Source organism: Panicum hallii, chromosome 1, assembly GCF_002211085.1.
Source record: "Panicum hallii strain FIL2 chromosome 1, PHallii_v3.1, whole genome shotgun sequence".
NCBI lineage: Eukaryota > Viridiplantae > Streptophyta > Magnoliopsida > Poales > Poaceae > Panicum > Panicum hallii.
This window is the reverse complement of record NC_038042.1, coordinates 57869681-57893338: the sequence shown is the minus strand read 5'-3', so window position 1 is coordinate 57893338 and position 23658 is coordinate 57869681. Positions and strand designations below refer to the sequence as shown.

At 44.9% G+C, this 23658-nt stretch overlaps 5 protein-coding genes across 6 annotated transcripts; 3 read left to right on the top strand and 2 right to left on the bottom strand.

Moving 5' to 3' along the window:
* The first annotated feature begins 91 nt into the window (after positions 1-91).
* LOC112878842 lies at positions 92-1389 on the top strand. Of its 2 annotated transcripts, XR_003225880.1 has the most exons (5): positions 92-431; positions 505-600; positions 732-897; positions 1004-1171; positions 1250-1389. XR_003225880.1 is itself a non-coding variant. In XM_025943073.1 (4 exons), the coding sequence occupies exons 1-4, from the start codon at positions 291-293 to the stop codon at positions 1054-1056; spliced, it is 456 nt and encodes a 151-aa protein (XP_025798858.1). In that variant the 5' UTR covers positions 92-290; the 3' UTR covers positions 1057-1389. The 2 variants fall into 2 exon arrangements, 1 of the variants encoding a protein (XP_025798858.1); XM_025943073.1 differs by having other exon boundaries at positions 1004-1389.
* A 146-nt stretch (positions 1390-1535) lies between these two features.
* LOC112878838 (nudix hydrolase 3) lies at positions 1536-11167 on the bottom strand. Its single transcript, XM_025943070.1, has 21 exons — positions 10944-11167; positions 10663-10842; positions 10203-10280; positions 9802-9898; positions 9398-9531; positions 9166-9247; positions 7998-8084; positions 7703-7809; positions 6750-6921; positions 6332-6573; positions 6172-6253; positions 5367-5432; positions 4737-4814; positions 4572-4667; positions 3790-3896; positions 3500-3668; positions 2829-2912; positions 2578-2672; positions 2354-2444; positions 2134-2280; positions 1536-1976 (listed from the first exon to the last, which is right to left on the bottom strand). The coding sequence occupies exons 1-21, from the start codon at positions 11015-11017 to the stop codon at positions 1917-1919; spliced, it is 2328 nt and encodes a 775-aa protein (XP_025798855.1). The 5' UTR covers positions 11018-11167; the 3' UTR covers positions 1536-1916.
* A 151-nt stretch (positions 11168-11318) lies between these two features.
* LOC112878839 (zinc finger CCCH domain-containing protein 18) lies at positions 11319-15003 on the top strand. Its single transcript, XM_025943071.1, has 4 exons — positions 11319-11664; positions 12243-12560; positions 13460-13520; positions 13784-15003. Exons 1-4 carry the CDS (start codon positions 11530-11532, stop codon positions 14785-14787), a joined length of 1518 nt encoding a protein of 505 aa, XP_025798856.1. The 5' UTR covers positions 11319-11529; the 3' UTR covers positions 14788-15003.
* A 725-nt stretch (positions 15004-15728) lies between these two features.
* On the top strand, positions 15729-18607 carry LOC112878840 (probable serine incorporator). The gene is made up of 6 exons (XM_025943072.1): positions 15729-16133; positions 16229-16468; positions 17044-17155; positions 17257-17431; positions 17683-17920; positions 18005-18607. Exons 1-6 carry the CDS (start codon positions 15950-15952, stop codon positions 18295-18297), a joined length of 1242 nt encoding a protein of 413 aa, XP_025798857.1. The 5' UTR covers positions 15729-15949; the 3' UTR covers positions 18298-18607.
* A 2179-nt stretch (positions 18608-20786) lies between these two features.
* Positions 20787-22774, bottom strand: LOC112900899 (protein TIC 55, chloroplastic). Its single transcript, XM_025969677.1, has 3 exons — positions 22338-22774; positions 22116-22218; positions 20787-22004 (listed from the first exon to the last, which is right to left on the bottom strand). The coding sequence occupies exons 1-3, from the start codon at positions 22751-22753 to the stop codon at positions 20886-20888; spliced, it is 1638 nt and encodes a 545-aa protein (XP_025825462.1). The 5' UTR covers positions 22754-22774; the 3' UTR covers positions 20787-20885.
* Positions 22775-23658: the final 884 nt, after the last annotated feature.

The window sequence follows — 23658 nt, the reverse complement described above, 5'->3', positions numbered from 1 at the left end:
TCATGGTTGTCACCTGACTCTTAGATCTAAAATTCAATCGGACATTTGGGGTTTGTTTGTGGATGATTTTAGTTCCTCAGCGAACTATATACTTGCTCAAAATTTGTGGAAATGGATTCCTTCAAAAAAAATTGTGGAAATGGAGCATGTCTGAAGACGGTGCCATGTGCTGGGACTGAAGACTGGGCCATGTCACGTGCTGGGACTGACCACTGAAGACGCCTTTCCCGCTGCCCCCCATTCCGATTCAAAATCAAGCGGCGCGCGGCGGGCAGGAAAAATACGTTGAGATGGCGGATCCGAGCGGGCGGCGGCCGCGGCACCACCCGGCGGTGAACGACATCCTGTCCACGCTCGCCGATGCCAGCGCCGCCCTCGCCGACGTGCAGCGCCGCCTCGACCTCGAGTTCCGCGCCTCCTACCCCGACCATGTCAGTATTCTCGCCCTCCTCCCTAACGCTCCTTCCGGCGCGCGGCTGACGGGATCTGCGGCGGCGGTTGCAGGCGAACCCGGCGAAGCTGGTGGCGCGGGTGAAGCGGGTGCAGGAGGAGGTGGCCGCGCTTAAGGAGCTCTGCCGCGACCTCCTCACCCAGAAGCAGGTAGCGCTCCCCTGAACCCTAAATCCCAAATCCGAATTGTTCGAGCAAAAATCATTTCTCAAATCCGTGGCTTCGCTTTCGTCTAGGTCCCTGCGATTGACCCGCTGATGCTGGGCTTGCTCTCTGCGCAGGAATTGATCGATCGGATACACATGAGCCTGATGGCGCAGCGCAGCACGACGCAGCGGCTGCTCGCCGCGTCCGGGCTGCCCTCCTTGTCCGACGTCGACGAGGCCGCCCACAATAGCCTCAACGCGGTGATCGACGAGTGGACAGCTCACGTGAGTCCCATCACAGGTAGGCTCCTCTGCATTTTTTTTTTCGGTTGGGTTGCGTGATGATGCTTGCTGGGGATTCATGGTGGATTGGGAGCCGGTGGTGATTCAACTCGTCATCCTCGTAGGGGAGGACAAGGCAAAAGATGCCAACCAGATCCTCTTCTCCGCGATCATATAGATGCAGAGGAGCCGGTGGTGAAGTCACTTCTGCGCTTGGGTACAGTTTTGCAGCGAGCTTGTCCATAACAACGATGTTGTGTTGCATCTGAAACACATTCAGCAGTGAGTTCTTGGTTTGCGATGTTGTTCTCTGCTGGGAATTTATCTCTTTTTAGCGTTGTAAATGAGTATCAACTAGTACCTTTGGCTTGTTTGCTAAGTCAAGCGTGTGGAGCATTGGTAATTTACTGTTTTATACCTCTGTAAAAGGTGTTTTCAACTCAAAGCAACAATAAAGATTAAATGAACTGGTGTGTGCGGAAAATCACCACAATGTCAAATCGAGTTGTTATTTGTTAGAACAGAGCACAATTGCTTTTGCGTGTGTTTTTAAGATCAAAATATGTAGTGGCAACGAGATCGTCACTAGAAAATCATGATTGAGGATACGGCATCTGCCTAGCATATAAGCTCCGATTGAGTCAGAAACTCAGAATGTGGGTAAGGTCCAAGATAGAAAAAGCACGGCCAGTGCACAAGATCCATTACTCATTTCATGCCATCCTACGGTTGTAACAGGTTCTCCAAAACTGGGGCCACCGTTGGTTCAAATATCGCATGAGGCAGCCCTAAACATGCGTGGCACAAATCGAGCATCAGCTGATACAATTTCAAGAGACAATGGAGAGGCCTCAACCTTCCCACCACCACTGAACGAAGAACACAAATAATGTTCCTTGTGAAATGGAGACCTTATTGTATTGATTTTCCTCCACGTCGTTTGACATGGAGACCTTATTCTTGAATGGCTCCTGTTTCCATCCAGGTGTTTTGTGGGTACTGAAGCACAATGCTTGCTGAATTGCTGTGCCCGACTGGTTACACATTTCCAAGCATCTTGTTTGCTGTGCCAAATTTTGGTGCAATATCAACTGGTACCTGGAAATGAACATAAATAAGGGTGTAAACACTGCTCACTTGAATTCAAATGAATATAAATTGGCAAAACAGTCACACATCTAAACTCGGTGCAGCAAGCTAGCAGTAAATTCAGGGCCCAAACCAACATAGATGAGTCAAGGTTGTGTCAAGCTACCTGCATATGTTCTATCTTCTCCAATGCCACGCGCAATGGTTGCGTCAAGGTTGCACGGGACTGGAGAAGGGTCTGGGCAGCAGGCTTATTGCCCTTTGCCTGTATTGTAAGTATCTCCCTGCTCAGGCTTTCTACAGCATCCTCAACCTTCCACAGTACAAACTCTAGTTAGGAGTGGTGGCAGAGAAGTAACAAGATAGTTGAATGTTGAGATAATTACCTTCGTAAAGTCAACTGAGAATTTTCCATCAGAGTGCAAGACAAAAGCCCCTTTATCATACAACCAGTTAAACTGCAGAGCTTGTCCTTTTCTATATTTGGATACATGGTAAAAATCAGTTTACCATCAAGTGTTCAGGACAGTACGAAAGTGGTATGAGACATAACGATGTTCTTTTGTTTCGAATTTAAGTCAGTTAGCTAGCAGGGAAGATACAGCCTTACCCATGTGCTTCTTCCAGTCCAAAACGGATTGACCGGAAGCAGCCAGCCAGGAAGGAGACATACATGGATTGTGATAGGCTCTTAGGAAGCAAACCCTGATAGAACAGAAGCAAATGATCGAATTAACAAAAATACAGGAAAATAACCAGCAGGCCATATGTTCCATATTATTATAGAAACAGCAAACTTGAATGCCTGATCAGGGTAACATGAGTGCAAATGGTATCCCAATAATTGATGGAATTACTAACCTTCTTGATAAGGAAATTCAGTGCCCAGAGACCAACTATATCAGCTTTTGCCTCCTCCAATGCTGAATGGAATTCTTGAAGTTCCTATGCATTTATGGAAAAAAAAGAACAGGTCGAAGGAGCTCGGCTTGGTGGCAACAATATAGGAGATACCATGCAAACATGCCAACTAATAAAAATGTAATTGCATTTATCACAGAAGTAAAATACTTCATGTATGAAGAAACTTTTTGTAAAAGAAAAGATACTGAATTGCATTACAATGACTTCTATGGTTAACATCATCTAGGAAGAAATGTGCCACTCTACAGAATATGTACCATGCAACTTTGGTCATTTTTAGACATTTATTTTTACCAAAATGTTCTCTGTAACTTACTAATTTTTAAATATATCTCATACAAGATAAATTTTGAATGTTCAGAGGATAAAAAATACTCCCTCTGTCCCTTATTATAGGTCGTTTTGGCTTTTCTACATATATATAGGTTTTACTATGCACCTAGATATACGCTATGTCTAGATACATAGTAAAAATTATGTATATAGAAAAACAAAATGACCTATAATTTCGAACTAAGGGAGTAGTTGGGAAAATGAAATGATTTTGAGGGGAAGTGGAACGTTTCTGTTGGAGTTGAACTACAACCGGTGATTTTCAAAATACGTACCATTCTTACTGTTGACTTTTTACCACTTGCAAGGGTGATAGAATGAGGTCCAATTCCATGGCAGCACTCATGGCAAACAATATGTGTATAATAAGGCTCGAAATTAACATATTCCTTCTGCTCCTCTCTGATGCAGGCATCAGCTATAGGCTTTAAGATATGCTTGAACCTGAATAAAACAGAAATAGAATTGACAACATTAGCATAACCCCTAAATTTTCTTGCTGTTGTGAGTGTGAGCTACCTAATTAGCAATTAAAATTAATAAATAAGAATAAAGAAAGGCATACTTGGCTTCTGAAATGTTTTTAAGCATAACCATGGAAGTTCCTCGTTCATTCACAATCCGTTCATCATTGGGCAAATTGAAAGCAATGGTTTGTGGACCTTTCACATCCTGCACCAGTAGTGCATGTTAGAGCATCATGAAGCTGTTGAAAAGGACATTAAACCATTGACATAGAAAAATCATCTGCACTACGCCTATTGGTTCTTGAATGGTGAATCTCTCAACCTACCAACTATCACCAGAAGCTAAATTTTAATGAAAAAGAAATGCAGGGTAAATAGCAACTAGGAAAGTTAAAGGTTTCCTGTACATTTCAAGCAGCCAAGACATGATATAAGCAATTAAGCAAAGCAATTTCAACATGAGAATAACTGTTAATCAACAATAAATGGGATGGAAGCACAAAAGTTTTCCGAAAAATAGTCCAATGATAAATAATAGGCAAAATTAAGAAAATTAAACCTATCATTCCAAAAATTTGAAACACCTGGATGACAACAATGCCACTGAGAAAATAGTAAGGTGAACATGCAAACTACGAAAAATGCAAGTCCAAACATGTGTGGCCAACCATGATAGCAACAAATAATACAATATTGGGTAAGAAAACAATATGAATCATTTCATGAAATTCTAGTGCTTCATCACTTTTCTCGAATTACAATTCATAGACGCATTTATTCTCAACTTGTTGTAAACCAAACAGAAGGAAAAAGAAAATCTTGACTATCTTTGTCTACAAATATCCAGTTATTGGCCATCAACATCAGAATAGTAACATACCCCAGAATTGTAGAGAAGATTGATCACACGGATTGGAGCAGCAGATACGCTGTCTGATTTGAAAATATCGTCCATAGGAAGGTTTCTCTCCAAATCCTGAACTCAAATCAAATTTGATGTAAAGGAAAGCTTAATATTTTCTTACAGGAAACTTAATGAGATTACCTGGAGTTGGTCACCAAAGAGTTTAACTTGGGAAGTAGCTGTGTCATCACGTATTCCAATAAATGCTTCGAAAGTTGCCTTTGGAATGGTAAAAAATACTAGTAAAAAAACAACAAAAAATGTATCGAACTCCATGTATACTATGTGTACCTCTGATACCATGTAGAGAGAGAGATCTGTGCAACACCACACACCAAATGAGGTGGGGTGACATTTCTATTATATAGCCAATGGGCTTATGTATACATGGAAAGGAATAATCCTATACATGGAAAGCACAATTACAGCTATATCTAATACTATGCAACATAAACCTGGGACCAAAGCAGAAATCAAAATTCTAGAATTAACCCAACAATATTGCAGACTTGTAATGTTAACAGAGAGCACTCCAACCTTAAGTTGCTAAAATGGTAAACCTAGTGGGGAGCAAGGTTGGAAATAAGCATGGCTGAAAGCTGAGTTCAGTGCAACTAGTGTCAATCTGCTAGCATCAGTGAAATGAACTTAAAGAGTGCTCCAAAGAGGACAAAATTCAAAACTGTATGTGGTGTAAGTGACTTAAGGCTCAGACTTGATAAACAAATAGAAATGCCAAGAACATGTGGGACAAGGATCCTGTGAAAGTACCTTATAACTAAATAGGCCATCTTCATATGTTTCATATGGGCCAATTGTGACATCTAAGTTGGAGTCCTGCATACAAGACAAGAATGCCAAATATATAGGTAATATATGCGAAGAACTTAGAGAAACCAAACACTATATCTAATTAATGTGGACATTGACATGGGAAACTAGATGTATTTTTCACCACTAATTTCTATCATGGAATGTTTATATAGTATAGAGAAAGTATAACATTATGAAATGCTTTTTCGAGATAAATCTACTTATATCATTTACAGATGTTGAATCACAAAGTGCAAGGTGATATCGGTGATCAAAATCTGTATAGTTTGACTGCATGCAAACAGAAATGTCACATATTCGCAAATGGAGGGAGTATGACATGTCAGCCTGTTTTTTAAATAGAAGTTGGTAACTTGTTAGCTTTAGTAATCTTTCAATTTCCGAAATGAATCATATGGAAACAAGGAAGAATTTTTCTCAACTTTTAATGATATTAAAGCAATGTACTTCCTGCAGCGTAAAAGTGATGTTTTGTTGTTCATTGACTCCTTAAATTGTAGTTAACCAGTCTAGCCACACTTGCTTCTATATAATGGTAAAAGATCTTCCAGGGCTCATAGATCATTTAGTTAAACTTCGGCAATAATCTCTACTGCCCACAATTCCAGACCATGATTGCAGTTATAGAAGGTAGGAGACATAGTAACAGCTAGCACAATTTGCCATAAAGCAGAAGAATGAAGACCAGTGGTGCATTATTATATGAACAGAGAAATGGACGAAAAAGAATTATGATACTAACCAACTCCATCCAAGCTATATCAGATTCATAGTAATCATTTGAAAGGAAAGCATTTGCCTTGGTTCTCAGCAAGTTCTTGAGGCTACAACAAGACAAACAAATAAATAAATCTTCACACAAACGAATTAAAAACTCAGAAACTAAAAAAACATATGCTTACCTTGGAGAATCAGAGCACACTGATGCTTTCTCAAGAAGTTCAGCTGCTTTCTTAAGGGATGATCTGTACTCCTTGGAGTATGGAACTATAAAAAGATCATCTGAAGTTTTGATTTGGTCTGATCCATCTGACTGTGTTAATGACGGAGAGGATAGAGAGTCATGCCGTTGTATGACAGTAAAAAACCCAGTGGCATCTTTTTGTTCTTTATCAGTCAGTCTACTCTTCCAAAGTTCAAACTCCTATAGACATAGAAAACATATGCAAAAATGAATTCACTTCAAATAGTACAGAATCAAGTTATGTAAAATGTACAACTCTTAACACAGACAGCACACCAAAATATGCAGTATGAACAGGAAATATGTTCTACTGGATATAACTGAGCACTAGGTGGGGGTAGTAGACGCTGATGTACCATTTTGTCCATATCAGGAGGATAGAAGTTAGCACCAGGAGGCTTATCTAAAGGAAATGCTGCACGATACTCAACCCCCTTCCATCCTGAAACCGGCTTGGTGGCATCTGTGAGTAATTTCACAGCAGAATCTGCAGTTGATAGAAAAGCTTTATTTTCGTCGAGGCAGGACCTGTTATGGAGAATATATAAAATATTAGCATCTATTAAGATGGTAAGCAATATATAACAGTTACATGTAAATCTAATTGATACAAACATTGGTGTCTAAATATGATAAGTAGGAAATAAATGTTTTAAATGAGATTCCTATTTCACAAGGAAATCTGATATCAGAAGACCCAGATAACAATGACAGTATCAAAAGAAACGAAAAAAGATAACAATGACAGATGGTTTTAATGATATGCTTTAGGTTACACTTTCTCATTTATCTCCACATAAAATAAATGAATAATTCCGTACACTAAGCATGCATATAATTTGACTAGTTGTTGCTCAAAATTATGAAGTTTCTGACCTTTTCAAATTCTAATGCACCCTATAAAGAGAAACGGAGGGAGTATATTTTATCGAAGTAACACCCACTGGTTTATAATTGCTAAGATGATAACAGCATGGAATGAACATATTTTGTATGCACAGAGGACTACAGAGTTGAAAAGAAAATGCAGAAAGCATGCGTTCCTTCAAACATTTTGTAAGATGAAAGGATAGATGTTCCACTTAGGAAACAAAGTATATCTCATTCATATTACTCTAAATGATATACATCAATATTGCACTAAGCTATAACACAATGAGAGAGTCTTTAAGCAAGATGCCACACAAGATAATTGGAAATAGTTTAAGAAAAGGTAGTTGCCATACTGTTATACATTAAGAAAATTACAGCAAATAATGTTAAGATATTCCAGTCAATCAAGAATCTTCAGTCAAGAAAAAGGTATTACCAGGGACTCTTATTAATAGAATAATATGCCCACTTCAATTTATCAAAGGCTGAGGATTCAGAATGTCCTTTCAGCCAGTCTCTAAGCGTTCTGTTGCTATTCCATACCTATTTGAGAACCAAAGTAGTAACAGATTTCAGAATAAAACTAAATGGTGATATAAGAACTAAGAAATATGCAATACACGATAATGACTATCAAATGAAGATAGATTTTTTAACTAATTGAACATGGCATATCCAACCAATAAGAAATAGAAGAGACAAAATGGAAAACGTTTGATGAAAGAAGTAACCTGCTCATAAAATATGTCATCAATAACTATTGCTGCTTTAAGAATATATCCCAAGGCTTCCCTGTCTCCTCCAGATAGAGTAGTCAACTGCAAAGAAAACATATAAAGAAGTCAATTATCCCATAAGAAAAGCAAGGTGCAATATATAGCAGTAAGTGACATATCAACATCTCCATGCCTTTCCTACTATTCAATGTATCAAAATACATATTATGAACTTGCAACATAACAGTCCAGCTGTCATTGTTGTGTAAAGCAAGAAAAAATTATGTACACAATACACTAACAGCTTTATGTATCAGTGCACCAATGCATAAACTAGAAAATTACTACAGCATATGCACTCTGAAAGTGAGGAAATGTATCAAAGAGTTCCATGATTCCCCTAGTGTTTTTTTGCTAATGGCCAATGGGTTAGTTGGTTATTGATCTTCTTTACAATTCTCTCATATGGCCAAGGTTATTTTAGCCCAACTCAGGCAATCCCCTAGGGTTGTTTTGGTTGGGAAATGTTGGTAGACGATTCTTGTTTTCCCTCTCAGGAAATGTCCAAATTAGACTAGAAAACTCGCAGCCACTTGATAAGAAATTCTGAAGAAGAACAATAACCCTCGGACATTTGAAAAGAACACTAATTTTTTTTTATGTAGTGTATGTGAATTTTGATCCTTGCATACTAAACATGACCAAGATAGCTTACAAATTTGTGATGAAATGGGCAGTATACTTGGCATAACTAAAGTCAGTTAAAGACTTGTCCTAGCAAAGGAGAGGAAGGAGAACCATAGATGTCATTCACTGTCTTACACTTAAAAAAAAGTTTGTCATCCGCCTTACATGCACTGGACTGCCATAACAAAATGAAAAGTATGCAAATCATTTGTTTAATTGCAAAGTAGAAAGAAGCAAAATCTCCTTCATCCTAAGTGTCATCAGTGGCACATCCATTTCATGAGCTAAAAGTAATAGTTCATGTTCAGTGAGCTCAGGCAACGTATCTGCAGTTTTCAATTTCTTATGTGAATATATGGAGCATTTTTTAAAGATTTCCTTATGCCATACATACACCTTCTCTTGTTCTGAGGACAAACAATCATTCAGAAACCTATATAGTTAGGTATTTGTGAACTGCATGCCAAGCTAGAGGATGATTGAAAGAAAAACTTACATCTGGTTCCAAATGGATGGGAGCATAACGGTTGATTTGCTTTTGTAAAGTTAAACTACGAGACACTGTATTGTCTTTGTACCTACAAAGGTGGCATGAATGTTGAAACAGGGTAATTTTGATAAAAATGTATTTCTAAACTTTTGGCCAAAAGATTATGATCTACTTTCTTCGAAAAAGAAGGCCCACATATTTAAAAAAGTACAATTGGACATAGAATAATGCTGCTTACCTTTCTTCAATGGTATTAAAAAGTTGGCCATATTGCCCGTTCACATCATAAGGAACATATTCCCCACTCTCTTTTACAAGGCAGCTCTTGTACTCATCACAACGCATATACCTAACTGCAGATACTTCACTTTCCTACAAGTTAAAAACTTATAATACTTATAAATATTTTAAAAGTAAAATCATTAGAACAAAATAGAGCATAATTAATAATAGAATACATGTAAAGCTTATCGCCATTTACTTGCTAGCAATAGGGTATAATTCCTTACGAGCAAATGGCGGTAAAACATAAGTAAATACTATCTCCGGATACACAAAGTTAGTGATCTTGACTAAGATGAGAATACAGTATTAAAGTTATGAGTCCAATGGTCTCTGTGTGAAGTATTACAACATACTTACTTGGAGAGTGAAGGCCTCAAGCGGAATTGGAGTTAAAGTAGTCACAAGGTAAACATCGTTGTACTCATTGTTTGTGTATGTCCCGTTGTTTATAACACTGCGACAAAGGGTCAAAGGTTCACATGATATCATATTTATGATATCCAAGATGCAGATCGTGATGGTTGGAAATTCAAACGAAAATAAATGTGATGAAATAGCTCTTAACAAGTCTCTTATAGAATACTAATGCTTAATTGCTTATATAGACTTAAGTGCCCATCGATATTCCAATGAAAAGATGTGGTTAAAGGTCCAGCAAAGTTGTTATGGGAATGAGATGTGCCATTTGATACTTGAGCCTGATGAAAATGGTGTCGTTGGTTGCAAAATACAATGGATTGCAAGGTAAATATACTAACCATTCCTGAAGAAATACAAATAACAGCTCAAAGGCATCGACTGGAAGCTTGATTCCTAGTTCTTCCTCGAGCTCCCTCCTGATGATTCATGTTAGGTGGTAGTACCAATTATAAGTTATCATATAAACAAAAGATTAATTAGATGCAACGTTATGGAATAATCAGCATAAACATTCACGAGAAACAGCATAAAATATAACTTGTATGTCGAACTACTCTGTGAGGGATGAACAAGAGCAGAATTGTGACTGTCATGCTATTTGCAACAGTTACTGAAGGATTTAAGCCTCCCGCGGGAATAAAAGGTATCTCTGGGAGGAGTTTTCACTTGCTGTTAAAATGCTTTAGGCATCCCTCGCTTCGCTTCGTTGTGTGCCCAAACTACTCTACACACTACATTGTGGTATTCAGATGGTAGTTCTTCAAGACAGCAGTGCTATAGTGAGGTCAGAGAGCTCACTGTGCGGAGAAGAGCGAGGAGTCGCCGGCGGAGATGTGGCCGGCGCTAGAGATGTCCCACTGCCCAGGCCACGAGTCCTTGCAGTCGGCGCGGCGCTGAAGCAGAAGCTCCCCGGTGCTCTCGCTGTAGATCCACACGTGCACCGCCCGATGGTAGTCGCCGTCCCTGTGCACCTCCGACCTGAGAAAAAACAAAGCACGCACCATCACCAGCGGCACCACACGATCCGCCCGAAGGAATCCAACCGAGGCGGGCGAGTCCGGCGCGGGACGGGGGCGTGCCTTGGCTTGGAGACGCCGGTCTTCTCCCCGGCGGCGTTGAGGACGTCGAGGAGCTCCTCCGGCGCAGCAGCCATCTGGGCGGCGGCGCTGACGGCGATCGAGCGGGAGCGGGAGCGGCTAGCGAGAAAGCGAAGCTTTGGGCAAAATTCAGTAGTTGGGTAGATTGTTCAAAGTCTCAAACAATTCGTCTTCAAAAGAAAATTCTCAAACAATTCGTAATGATGGTGGTCAGGTGGAAGAAGGCGATGGCAGAAAAACGGGTCGAGGCCTGGTTGCAGCTAAAACCCGTTACAGCGGGCTAAAGCTGCTTGCTGAGGCCCACATCGTCAGGCCTGTCAAGAAATCCCCAGGCCTTCTTCTGGGCTCGGCCCATCATCATAGCACCACCTTGATTCAGCAGCGCCCCAACTCTGTCACGGAGTCACGTCTCACCCTTCCTTACCCACCCATCGCCACCGCCCGCCGGGCAGGAGGAAGAAACGGTGCCGCGGCGCGGAGGGAGACTGGGACTGGGAGGAAGAGGAAGAAGCCTCTCGAGTCTCGACCCTTCGCTTCTCGCCTCGCCGCCCGATCCAGTCGGTGACCTATGGCGGGCAAGGGAGAGGACGAGGCGGCGGCGATCGAGCGGCAGCTGGAGCAGCAGCTGCAGGAGCAGCAGTCCTCCCTCGCGGCCGTCGACGAGGCCCTCGCCGCCGATCCCTCCAACGCCGACCTACTCGAGGTGCGTCGCAATATCACCGCCTCTTCGAGCCACATCTCCTACCGCGGCCTCTAATTAATTGCTAAAATGTTAACTCTTCAAACTGAATCGACTCCTAGGGTACGGGGATTCTAGGGTACTGTGATTCATAGCATTGCCAGAAGGGAGAGCATAGCTCTTGCTGACTGGAGACTAGTAGGTTGAGAAAGCAGGACAGCTTGGCTGTTAATTTGCTGCACCTTTCTTTTGAAAACCACTGCACACATTGATACACACCATAATCATTTAGTGTAGAGTATCAGTCGTGAGTTCAACAGTTGCATGAGTGAGTAATATCTCTTACATACTAGCTCATCTCTTCCAGATAGAGTTCATGGATTAGAGTTGCTGCGTGGCATCAATCATGTAGGAGAATGATTTTCCTCTTGCGCTTTACGTTCCTGAGTTGTGGATGTTCCCGTGTAACAATTTTTAATAAAATTCTGAAATTCTTGTTGCATGTTTTCAACGTAGTGTTGCTTTTGATTGAGTTTTAGTACTGCTATCATACAGTTTAGCTAGTAAATGTTTTAATGTTGTGTTGTTTTTGGTGTTTAAAGGTTCATGAGGAACTTCTTGCTGCGATTAAGGATGCAGAGGAGGGACTTCTCGACCTGAAGCATTCTAGGCTAGTGAAGCAAATAGATGATGTTTTTCCAAATGAGGAACCAGCATCCCAGGCACCAGAAATTGCTGCTGAGCCATTAGAGCCAGATGATGTTGAGCCAGAACCACTTGTGCCACACGATTTTTCAATTGGATCAAAGTGTAGATTCCGGCACAACAATGGCCGTTGGTATAATGGATGCATTATAGGATTTGAAGGTTCAAGCGATGCAAGGATCTCATTTTTGACACCCACATCTGAAAACATGGCGGTTAGTTATCTAATCTGATTATCATTCTTAAACCTAGATTGTCTTTTGGTGGTGTCAACCATTCTCTGCCTGATAAAAACCATGCTTGACCCTTAAGCCCCTGCTGATATGGTTGGCGCTGGCTCTCTTAAAAAAAAGATATTGATGCCACTGGTATCTATGGAAAACATGCTTTGAGTTTTTAGTTTGCTATAACCGTTTACTTGTTCTTTTTTGTTGCTTTGAGTTTTTAGTTTGCTATAACCGTTTACTTGTTCTTTTTTGTTCCCTTCTTAAAAGATTCCCACACATACTTAACAAATGGGCCAGGAATGCACATTTTTACTTTCCTGAGTGGCCCTGGAGGCCTGGACTATTGCATGGGCGTACAGCTAAGATTTCCATTGTCACAAATATGCATCAAGGGTATCTCTATGCTCTACAAATGATTTTAATGTTCAATTCAACAGAAAGCTCCTGGTGTGATGCTATTAGGTAGAACCATTTCAATCTTCCATTGTATAAACACATAATCAGAATAAGCCCGTATTACTTTGATGGATATTTGATAAACCCTACATATGTAGGGTGCATAAATGATGTTTTTGTGGTGAATTTTTTTTTTTGCTGCTACATACTATTTAGAAGTTAGAATAAACTTTATGAAGCAGAACCTTGTAGCCATCTAAGATAGATTTCTCACATGGCACCCTCTGCTCTGGTCCCATCCCATCCCTTGCCAAAATTAAATTAGAAGCAGGAAGGGAACTAAGAGAAAGTCACAGGTGGGTGGTGCATTGCAACTGCAGCTACCTTTCAATCTGCCATAATTTTCTTCTGGATAACATGAATATAATGCTCGGAGTATATGGGCCATTATTATGAACAAACTAACTAATACAAATCTGCCCGTAGTGCAGATGTGCAAGTTCTTTCTACAGCAGCGATGTCGATTTGGTAGTAACTGCCGCATGTCCCATGGTATGTAAGTGGTTATTTGGCTGTTGGAAGATCTGAGCCTAATAAAATGCCCTTTGTTATTTGAGCTCTTTTTCCTTTTTCCTTTGACATAAAGCAATAGGTGTAAACTTTTCAAGATAAGTTGGTTTTCCGATTGATTATGTTGCATGTGATGAATACTATATTTTGGTTTTCTTGCTTATTTTGCCTGTGTGTCACAAAGATGTGTATATTTTTTGCCACTTCAGGCTTAAAGAAATGGCTAATTTAGAACTTATCCTCAGGTATTGTGATTCCTACTTCAGCATTGAAGCGATTCACTCCAACTAGATGGCAGCAGTCCTTGGTTGGATCCAGCATACTGGCAGCTTCTGGGCATCACTCTGGCCTTTGGAGGAGAGCTGAACTTGAGTCGTGGGATGATAATCTGAAGCTTGGCCAGGTTGTCTTTCAAGATGATGGGAGTTCTGCAAGGCTTCCAAGTGATTCTCTTTCTGTATCAGAATATGCTGATATGAGCGACGAAGATGATGAAGGAAGCTCAAGTGAGGAAGAATCTGAGTTCAGTGATGATGCTGATCAAGAGGATGGATGTGTTCACCAGGGTCTTGGCCTTCTAGAACCCACAAATTTCAGTGGCATTCAGACAGACACCGTGATCTTTGCAAAATGGGAGCACCACACCAGGGGCGTTGCCTCAAAAATGATGGCAAAAATGGGCTACCGAGAGGGGATGGGGCTAGGTGTGTCTGGCCAGGGTATGCTCGATCCAATTCCAGTCAAGGTACTACCCCCAAAGCAATCACTTGATCATGCTCTTGCTGCAAGCGAGGCTGATGGAAGTATTGGCAGTGGTAAAAAACGCAGTCGGGGTGGTAAAAGAAAGCGTGAGAAAAAATTTGCTGAGCAGGCAAGAGCTGCTAAAGCTGAAGAAGCAGAGAGATCTGTCTTCAGCTTTATCAACAGTCATCTAGTGAGCCAAGATATGCCTGAAGCTTCAGCCAACAAAGTTAGAAAGGGGCCATCAGGTGAGGCCAATGGGCATGCTAAGAAGGAGGACAGAAGATCCTTAGTCGCATATGACGAGGAAGTAAAAGAACTGAGGATTCGAGTTGAGAAACTGGAAGAGATGAAGAACCGAAACCGCAAAGACAAGGCAGTGTTTGAAGCTGCTTCAAGGAAACTGGAAGAGACTCGAAAGGCACTAGCTGATGCTGAAGCTACTCACGCTTCAGCAACAAACGCGGTTGCTAGAAAGGAGAAAGAGAAGAAATGGTTGAAATTCTGATGTCGCCTTGATGTGTCAGTGCTTCTGTCTATTTATTTTCTGGTAAGAATCCGGCGTGATGTATCCAACTTATAATTGTTCCTTCAGTCAGCTGCCAGTCTGTTACTGTATGCCTGTCAGGTTTTAGGAGATATGTTGTAGAAGTGGTAGTATAAGTGTATCTACAGCAGATTACTTATCTCTCTTCTCAATACTAAAAAAATATCCTTTTGGTAATGGGAGCAGATTACTCATCTCTCTTCTTAATACCAAAAAGTATCCTTTTGGTAATAGGAGGAGTTCAGCAGATTACCAATTTCATTGCCAATACCAAAAAATTTGGTCGCCAAAATACACCTCCCTCTTGCTTAAATGTAGAGGATTTCTCCCTCCACTCTATTCATTGACTAATCTACTATAGCACTAGCTACCAAAACTACAAAAGGTGTTATTGGTAACGGGGAGAGAAAATATTGACTAATCTGCTATAGCACTGGCTACCAAAACTATAAAATGTGTTATTGGTAACGGAGAGAGAAAATATATATAGGATATGAGAGATGGGTAATCAGCTAGAGATACTTTACTACTTAATTACTAAAACGACGTGGTATCTATTTAGAAGAGTTTTTGGCTCATTATAATCATCTGCGGTAGTATTTGGTAAGTAGTCATTTCATTTGCATTTCGATATATTATATCAGAATCAAGATGGATAATGCTCGCCAATGATGATGCATCAGGTAGCATTCCATGTAAACGCTGATAGTTTTTTGTACCTCAGCAGATTAGTGACTCGTGGACCTTGAGGTCGTTGGCATCAAGGTCAACGTAACAAGTTTGCCTTGGGTGACTGGCATTAATAACGCACGGTCGTATTAGGCTTTCATGGCGAAGCCGTTAACAAAACTGGACCAGAGAAAGCCGTAGAATACTGTAGCCGACTCGGTCTCCCTTATTCGGTCCAACCCAACCAACCCCACCGGTCCGGCGTCTCGCGGTCGAATCCACCTCCCTTTCCCCTCCTTCTCCGTGCCCTCCCCATCACGCGTTCCCCCCAAATTCTCCCACACCTGCTAGAAATCCCCAAATCCGCCGCGGCGAGCTTCGAATTCGATCCTCTTTCCCGAGTCGTCGGCTCGATCTGATCGGCGGAGCGGCGAGAGCAGCCACCAAGCCAACCATGTGGGCGGCGTCGTGCCTGGCGTCGTGCTGCGCGGCGTGCGCGTGCGAGGCCTGCCGGACGGCGGTCGGCAGCATCGGCCGCCGCTCCGCGCGTATCGCCTACTGCGGCCTCTTCGCGCTCTCTCTCTTCGCCTCATGGGCGCTCCGCGAGGTCGCCGCGCCCCTCCTCCAGTCCATCCCATGTGGGTAACCCGAATCCCCCTCTCGATCGGTTCGATTTGACGCTTCAGTTGATCGAAATATTCATGGGGGTTTCCCTCTCTCTTTTTTTCTGCAGGGATTAACCACTTCCACAAGACGCCGGACCGCGAGTGGTTCGAGACCGATGCGGTGCTCAGGGTCAGCCTCGGCAACTTCCTCTTCTTCACCATCCTCGCCGTCATCATGGCCGGGATAAAGGACCAGAAGGACCCCCGCGACAAGATCCACCACGGGGGATGGATGGCAAAGATCTTCTGCTGGGCCGGCATCGTCTTCCTCATGTTCTTCGTGCCCAACGGCGTCGTCAGCTTCTATGGTGAGCGCCCTTCCGTTCATCTGTTTTATTTGTCAGACCGTTTGGTACAGTTCCACGCGGTTGATATTCGTGGGCATATTAGAATGACGGCCAAACACCCTTTGAAGAAGTTTCTTCGAGTTGAATTAGTCTCATACGGAGATCGCTGAATCAGAAACTTGTGATCATAGCTAGCTAATATTGTTCTACGCAAAACAAAATGATGGTATCGGATCATCTATTGTGTCCTTCAGACCTTCTATATTGTCAAGGATGTGCCCAATTAGAATTGCATTGCATGTGAATGTGGCTCGTGTCCTTTGGTGGAACTTCTGTCTGGTGTGCTATCAGAATTTAGAACATAATTTATTGTTTGGTTTTAGATTCAGAAACAATGGAACAACTTGAGTTGCTTGAATTCCCGGAACAACTTGAGTTGCTACTCTGTTATGGTTGATCACTACCAGTTATCTGTGTTATGTCAATTGTTTTATTGGAGATTTGAGTAGAGTGGTGATAGTTGTACAGTTTGGGATTCTTACTGCAGTTGTGTAGTTGTACAGTTTGGGATTCTTACTGCAGTTGTACTTTTGCAGAGTCGATTTCCAAGTTTGGATCTGGGCTGTTCCTTCTTGTTCAGGTTGTTCTTCTGTTGGACTTTGTGCACGGATGGAATGAGAACTGGGTCGCTAAGGATGAGCAATTCTGGTGGGTTGCCCTATGTTTCCCTTGTTTTAGTTGAGTTTACATGGTTTAGTCTGAACTTTGATTTCTCTAAGCATGGTATTTAAACTTCTTCATCACTGCAGGTACATGGCTCTATTGGTCGTCTCAGTTGTATGTTACATTGCCACATTCTCTTTCTCGGGTCTTCTATTTCACTGGTTCACTCCTTCTGGACATGACTGCGGACTCAACCTGTTCTTCATTGTCTCCACATTGATTCTTGTTTTTGCGTTTGCTATTGTTGCCCTCCACCCAAAGGTATCATCTTGTGGCTTCTTTTCTTCCTTTTTACTGATTCAGCCAAAATATATCATTCATGGCTGTATCATGATAAGTTATACTCAAATTTGTTTGTGCTGTGCATTTATGTGTTTGCTATTCTAGATTCTCCTTGCATTTGTTTTAGACTTGAAATAAATCATCTCAACTCTGCTATCTATAAACCAGTGCTGCTACTGAATTTAACCCGCATTTGTGCTTATGGTGAAATTGAACCTGTTAATTTTCAGATCAATGGTAGCTTGTTGCCTGCATCGGTTATTGGTCTCTACTGCACCTATCTGTGCTACAGTGGACTCTCTAGTGAGCCCAGGGATTACGAATGCAACGGGCTTCACAATCACTCAAAAGCTGTGTCAACTGGTAGCCTTACACTGGGACTGCTAACCACCATCCTTTCCGTGGTCTATTCTGCTGTCCGTGCTGGCTCTTCCGCGACTGTGCTCTCGCCACCAGACTCACCACGTGGTTAGATTGCCTTCTCCAGATAATGAACTAGTTTTGCAAGTGTAGAGTTTGTATTGTTGCTTATAGTTTTCCTTTAATCTTCAGGTACCGACAAGCCATTGCTTCCCTTCAGCAAGGCAGATGAACAAGAAGATAAGAAGGATGTGCCAAGGCCAGTGACATACTCCTACTCTTTCTTTCACCTCATCTTCTCCCTGGCCAGCATGTACTCAGCAATGCTTTTGACTGGCTGGTCAACCTCCATTGGTGAGAGCGGAAAGCTTGTTGATGTCGGGTGGCCATCTGTCTGGGTCAGGATTGCAACCCAGTGGGCGACCGCAGGTCTGTTCATATGGTCCCTTGTTGCTCCCATCCTCTTCCCCGACAGGGAATTCTAGATCGACCACGGCAATCTATGCATGCATCCATCCCTTTGGAGCATCAACCATCAATCGGTTTTACTGTGGTAGCTAATCTGTCCTATAAAAATATTTGATCTGTAATACATGCCGTGAGCAAATCGAGCATGAAGTCAGTGTCTGTCGATGGTTATCAAGTCTGTCAACTTAATAATATTCGGCATCAGGCATTGTGCCAGTATGTGAACAGTGAAATTGTGCTGCTTGTATTGTATATACTGGAATTTGTGTTTCTCTACGTCTATCATGCGTTGTTCGAATGACAATGAGCAGCAAGTTGAAGTGTGTATCATGACATTTATGTCACATATTGGTTCATCAGAAACTCATATCGTCCTGGATCCTGCATGACTATCCACAATTTCAGGTTCAAGGCTGAGTCCAGCCAGCTCTCACTCCACCCTTTCAATGCACAGGCTATAATGTCAGCTCTCACTTCTCTCTCCTTCATGTCAGCTCACTCTCACCCCACCCTTCAATGCATAGGCTATAGTGCCAGCTCTCACTTCTCTCTCCTCCACGTTAGCTTTTCTTTTCTAGATTTAATTATTTCACTCTCTTTTATTCGCGTACACATAATAATTCAATAAACTAATTTTATTCAACTAAAAAAATTACCGATTACATCATAATTAAAAAAGGAAATTACATCGCAATTAAAAAATACATAATAATTAAAATAAAATTCTAATCCTCCTCCGAATCCTCGTCTATTCCTAACTCTTTTTCCACCATCTTGACGGCCTTGAAATGAGTACGTTTTTCTGCTTCGTCCATATCCGCGTTTGATCGGGACTTTATTATATTCCATTGCTTGAATAGTTTAGCCTTCACTAAGCCACCCCATATGTTCTTCATTGCAAATGCTTTACTTGCTACCGCACTGCTTGACGAGAATTCCTTCGCCTTGGCCCTATCACGGTCTATTGGACGAGTCTCATTGTCCTGCTCGGTGTCTTCTGTTCCGCCGAAGCTTACTCACCCAAAACTCTGAGGCGAGTTCTCTTGCTACTCACATCGGATCCACTGCCAGGACCATGTTTCGCTGCCCACTTGGATTCGTGGCGAACAGCTCTCCACCAATGATGGTGCTTGAATGCTGTCATCACTTCGGGTCGTTCTCGTACCTCGCCATTGCCCCCTCCATGACCATTGCATCGTCTGCTCCACTCTGACGTACTCTTTCTTCTTGGATGTAGTATCCATTAAACAGGGCCACCTCGCGGTTGCACACGTTCCAATGATCCTTCAGATGTTTCGCGGTGCGACGACGGGACGGCTCCGCAATAGAGTTGAAGGTCTCCGCTATTTGGCCCTAAAAACTCAAACCGGTCTGGTTGTTGCCGGTGATAGAGTCATTCGAGTGATAAACCCAAGCATGTACCTAGCCCGAACATATTGTTAGTTATTTGAAAAAAAAACACGATATTTAAATACATGAACACTAATTAAATTACTAGTTTTTCCTCCTCCGCAATCGTCCAGTCAAGTCTCTTTGGACGCTTTGGTTCGGTCGCTCCCGCTCCTTCATTTTGAGACTTAACAGAGACGGAGCTTGGAACCGTGGGTGCCGCGTGCGGAGGTGGTGGGTATGGAGCGTATGGAGGTGGAGCGTATGGAGGTGGAGCATATGGAGGTGGAGCGTACGAAGGTGGTGGGTACGGACCTTCAGTCCTGCTCTTTGTGCCTGGAGGTGGAGCATATGGAGGTGGTGGGTATGAGTACGGACCGTACAGATAATGATATGGTGGTGGAGGTGCCCCCGGAGCCGGAGGTGCAGCAGGGGGAATGATGCCCGGGGTTGCGGCGAAGAATTGACATCGGAACGGCGATGCATCGGAGAAGGTTCATCTTGGGGAGATGCTTGTGACCCGTCTTGCGGCGAAGAATTGACATCGGAACGGCGATGCATCGGAGAAGGTTCATCTTGGGGAGATGCTTGTGACCCGTCGGACTACAAGAGATCGGTGAAGGTATGAAAATCTGGAAACCAACCGGTCATGGCGGAAGAGATTTCGGATTGTAGAGGAGATAAATGAGCTCAAATGGGGTGCGGAAGGAGTGAAAACCGGGTAGGGTATTTATAGGGGGTTGGAGATGAAATTTAGGATTTTTTGCAAAAAAATTTCGAATTTTTTGGAGTTCAAACGGTCAAATAACGACCAGTTCAACGGATAGTCCGCGTGGACCAATCAAAACGCGCCACGTCACGTCCTCTCGCCCGTGCACGCCGACGCCAGCGCACCGCCTCGCTACCGCGCGCCTACCAACGCGGGCGAGAGCTACCGCGCGCCTGCCAACGCGGGCGAGAGCGGGACGATAGCACCCGCTCCCGCCCGACGGGATTGCTCCCGCCTTCTCTCTCCCTCCCGCCCGCCTCTCGCCTCGCTCCCGCCTGAGCCGGGCCGACAGGGGGGCGGTACCGCCCCCTATTGGCACCAGCCTAATCCCCGTATCATCTGCTGCTAGCATGCAACTTAGATAGCCAAAACATCGCTCATTTATAGATACAAATATACAAAGGGCAAAGGAGCCCTTCTACCTACATACAGTACCTGCTAGAAGCCTTACAGTCGCCTATGTGTCCTAATGAAGTTGGTTGTGATCAAAGAAAGCACCGCGTCACACGCGTACGACGCCGCGGCCAGCACGGCCGACGCCGCCAGCAAGACGGCCTTCCACTGCTTGGTCGCCGCCAGGATGGACGCGGCTACGGCCGCCGACGCGAGGACGGCGAAGGCGTTCTTCAACGAGGTGTATTTCTTGACGCTGGCCCTGCACCCCTTGCAGTGCACGACGTGGCGGAAGTACCTGTTGGTGGGGTTGGGCGCGTGCACCGTGCCGACGCCGCCCTTGGCCGGGAAGGAGGCCGACATCCCCGCGACGGCCCCCGCCGGCGCCTGCTCGACGACGGCCGGCACGGTCGGCGGCGCGAGGCTGCTGTGGCCGAAGTAGTAGGGCATGCCGTGGCCCGCCCTGTCCATCCACTTCCTGTACTCGGCGACCCAGGTGTCGGAGGAGCGGAGGTTGAGGTAGAGCTCCCTGGTGGGCACCTTCTCCCGGAGCAGCACCTCGTTCTGCGACGACAGGAACCCCATGTCCTGCTCGAACACCTTGCACGCGTTCTGGTGCAGGTACCATGCCGGGAGCACCTTGGCGATGGGCGACCTGACGGTGGAGCCGAAGCGCACGATGAGCATGGACTTGCCCTGGCCGGCGGGGCGGCAGAGGAATTGGGCCGAGAAGCACTGGTCCCTGCCGTCCTTGTCCGTGTACTCGAGCGTGTTGGACAGCACGCAGGGCGCCTGGAAGCGGAGCAGGTTTCGGAGGTGCGGCGTGCGCGTGCGGCCCCAGTAGCCGGCGAAGCCGCGCGCGGTGCGCTCGGTGACGTCGAAGAAGAGCGCCTGCGCGTCCTCGCGCTTGGCCGTCCAGTCGGTGCGGTCGTGGGAGATGGGCACGTGCGCCGGGTCCATGAGGTTCTCCAGCAGGATGGAGTGGTCGTAGGGGAGCTCGTGCACCGTCGACAGGTCCGTGAACCCCGGCCGCGCGTACGGCTCGAACCAGGGGAGCTTCGGGTCGTCCGGCGGGTTCGCGTCCGACATCCAAACCCACACCACGCCCTGCGAGTCGCGCACCTCGTAGTTGCGCGCGCACGCGCTCCGCGGGATCTTGGCGCCCTCCGGCAGCTGCACGCATCCATTATTATGTGGTCTGGTTTTCAGCATTCAATCGGTCGCCCGTCGCCATGTGAAAATCAATTCACAATGTACTGTACATGGATGGGATCAGGACAAGACCTGTGGTATCTTGACGCACTTGCCCTCGCCATCGAACTGCCAGCCATGGTAGAGGCACTCCAGCCTGCCGTCGACGATCTGGCCTTCCGACAGCTTCGCTAACCTGACAAGCAGGTCATAATAATTTGTTGATTCGTTTCAATCAAACAAATTATGATTCGTTGCAGAATCAGATTAATTTGTTGGTCATAATAAGATCGATGCTGCAAGAGTTGATCTCACCTGTGGGGGCACCGGTCCTCGTGGCAGCGGAGCACGCCGTCGCCGTCGCGCCAGAGCACGAGCTGGCGGTCGAACACGGTGAGCGGGAGCGCCGCGTCGTCGGGTACCTCCTTGGCCAGGTACAGCGGGTACCACTCCTCCTTCCAGTCGTACCGCCCCGCCGCCGCGGCGGCCTCGGCATCGTCCCCCTCCTTGGGCAGCAGCACCCCGTCCTCCCGCGCGCCGGCCTCCTCCACCACCGCCGCCCGGCACCTCCTCCTGCTCCTGCCCTCGCTCACCGCCCACCGCACGCCATGGACGGTGCCTGCTGCTGCCGCCGCCGCCGGGCTCTTGAGGCGTGGAGCTGCAACGGCCGCGGCAGCTGCGGAGAGGCGGAGGAGGAGAGGCGAGAGGGGCACCGTCATGCTTGGCCCCATGTAGCGTTTGGTTGGCGGAGAGCGCTCGATCTCTCAGGATAAAAACCGGCAGGAGTTTGGTAGCGGCACACGACTCTAGCTGCCAGTCGTCCGCTTCGTGGCTTGTGTCATTCTCGTCTAAGTGGCGAATTCACGCGCATCCTGGGCTGGAATTCAACGCAATTTTTTCCCCTTTTTTCATTTTTTCTTGAAATGAAACGCAATTCTTTTTTTGAAGAAATTTGTGGGCGGAAATAGCTGCGACAGTCACACACCACACATTTTTACAGTGCCAATTCGATGGCACGTTAAGCTTCTCCCATGCGTATCCATTTTCAATTGGCAAGGGACAACGAAATTGGCCTTTCAAGTGGCCAGCGACGAGAAAATGAAACGGAAGAAAAAAAAACTCTGCGGCCTGATTGTCAGAATGGGAAATAGCAGGCGTGATCCGGTCCGGTCCAACCAAAATTATGGTGCTCCAGGCCCAGCCCATCACGGCAGGCCATGATTAAGCCCGGCCCAACCCCTCATCATTGCTCTGCGGCTGCACTCATTCTGCGGCAAAGGAAAAGCGCTCCCACTTTACCTACGGATTGCGCAATGATGACGCCATCGTCCCCGCGCTAATCACAGTGCAGGTGATGGATTTGGATGCCCCCATGATTTGCTCGAGGTGACAGAAAGCAAGCTAGGCCGTGGCCATCAATCATCGTCACCACCAGTTCCAGTTCACCACCGCTTGCTTCGCTTCTATAGTAGCCCAGTCGCCGTCTGTCCGTCGCGCTCGACGCCGCCGCCGCCTAGGTTCCCCTCTATAGACGTCTCCTGGTGCTGGTACGCGTCGTCCTGCACCCGGGTTGGGCGGTTCAACCCAAGGAAGGAAGGCTGGAAGGGGCCCTAGGTTCCGGCCATTTCTGGCGTGC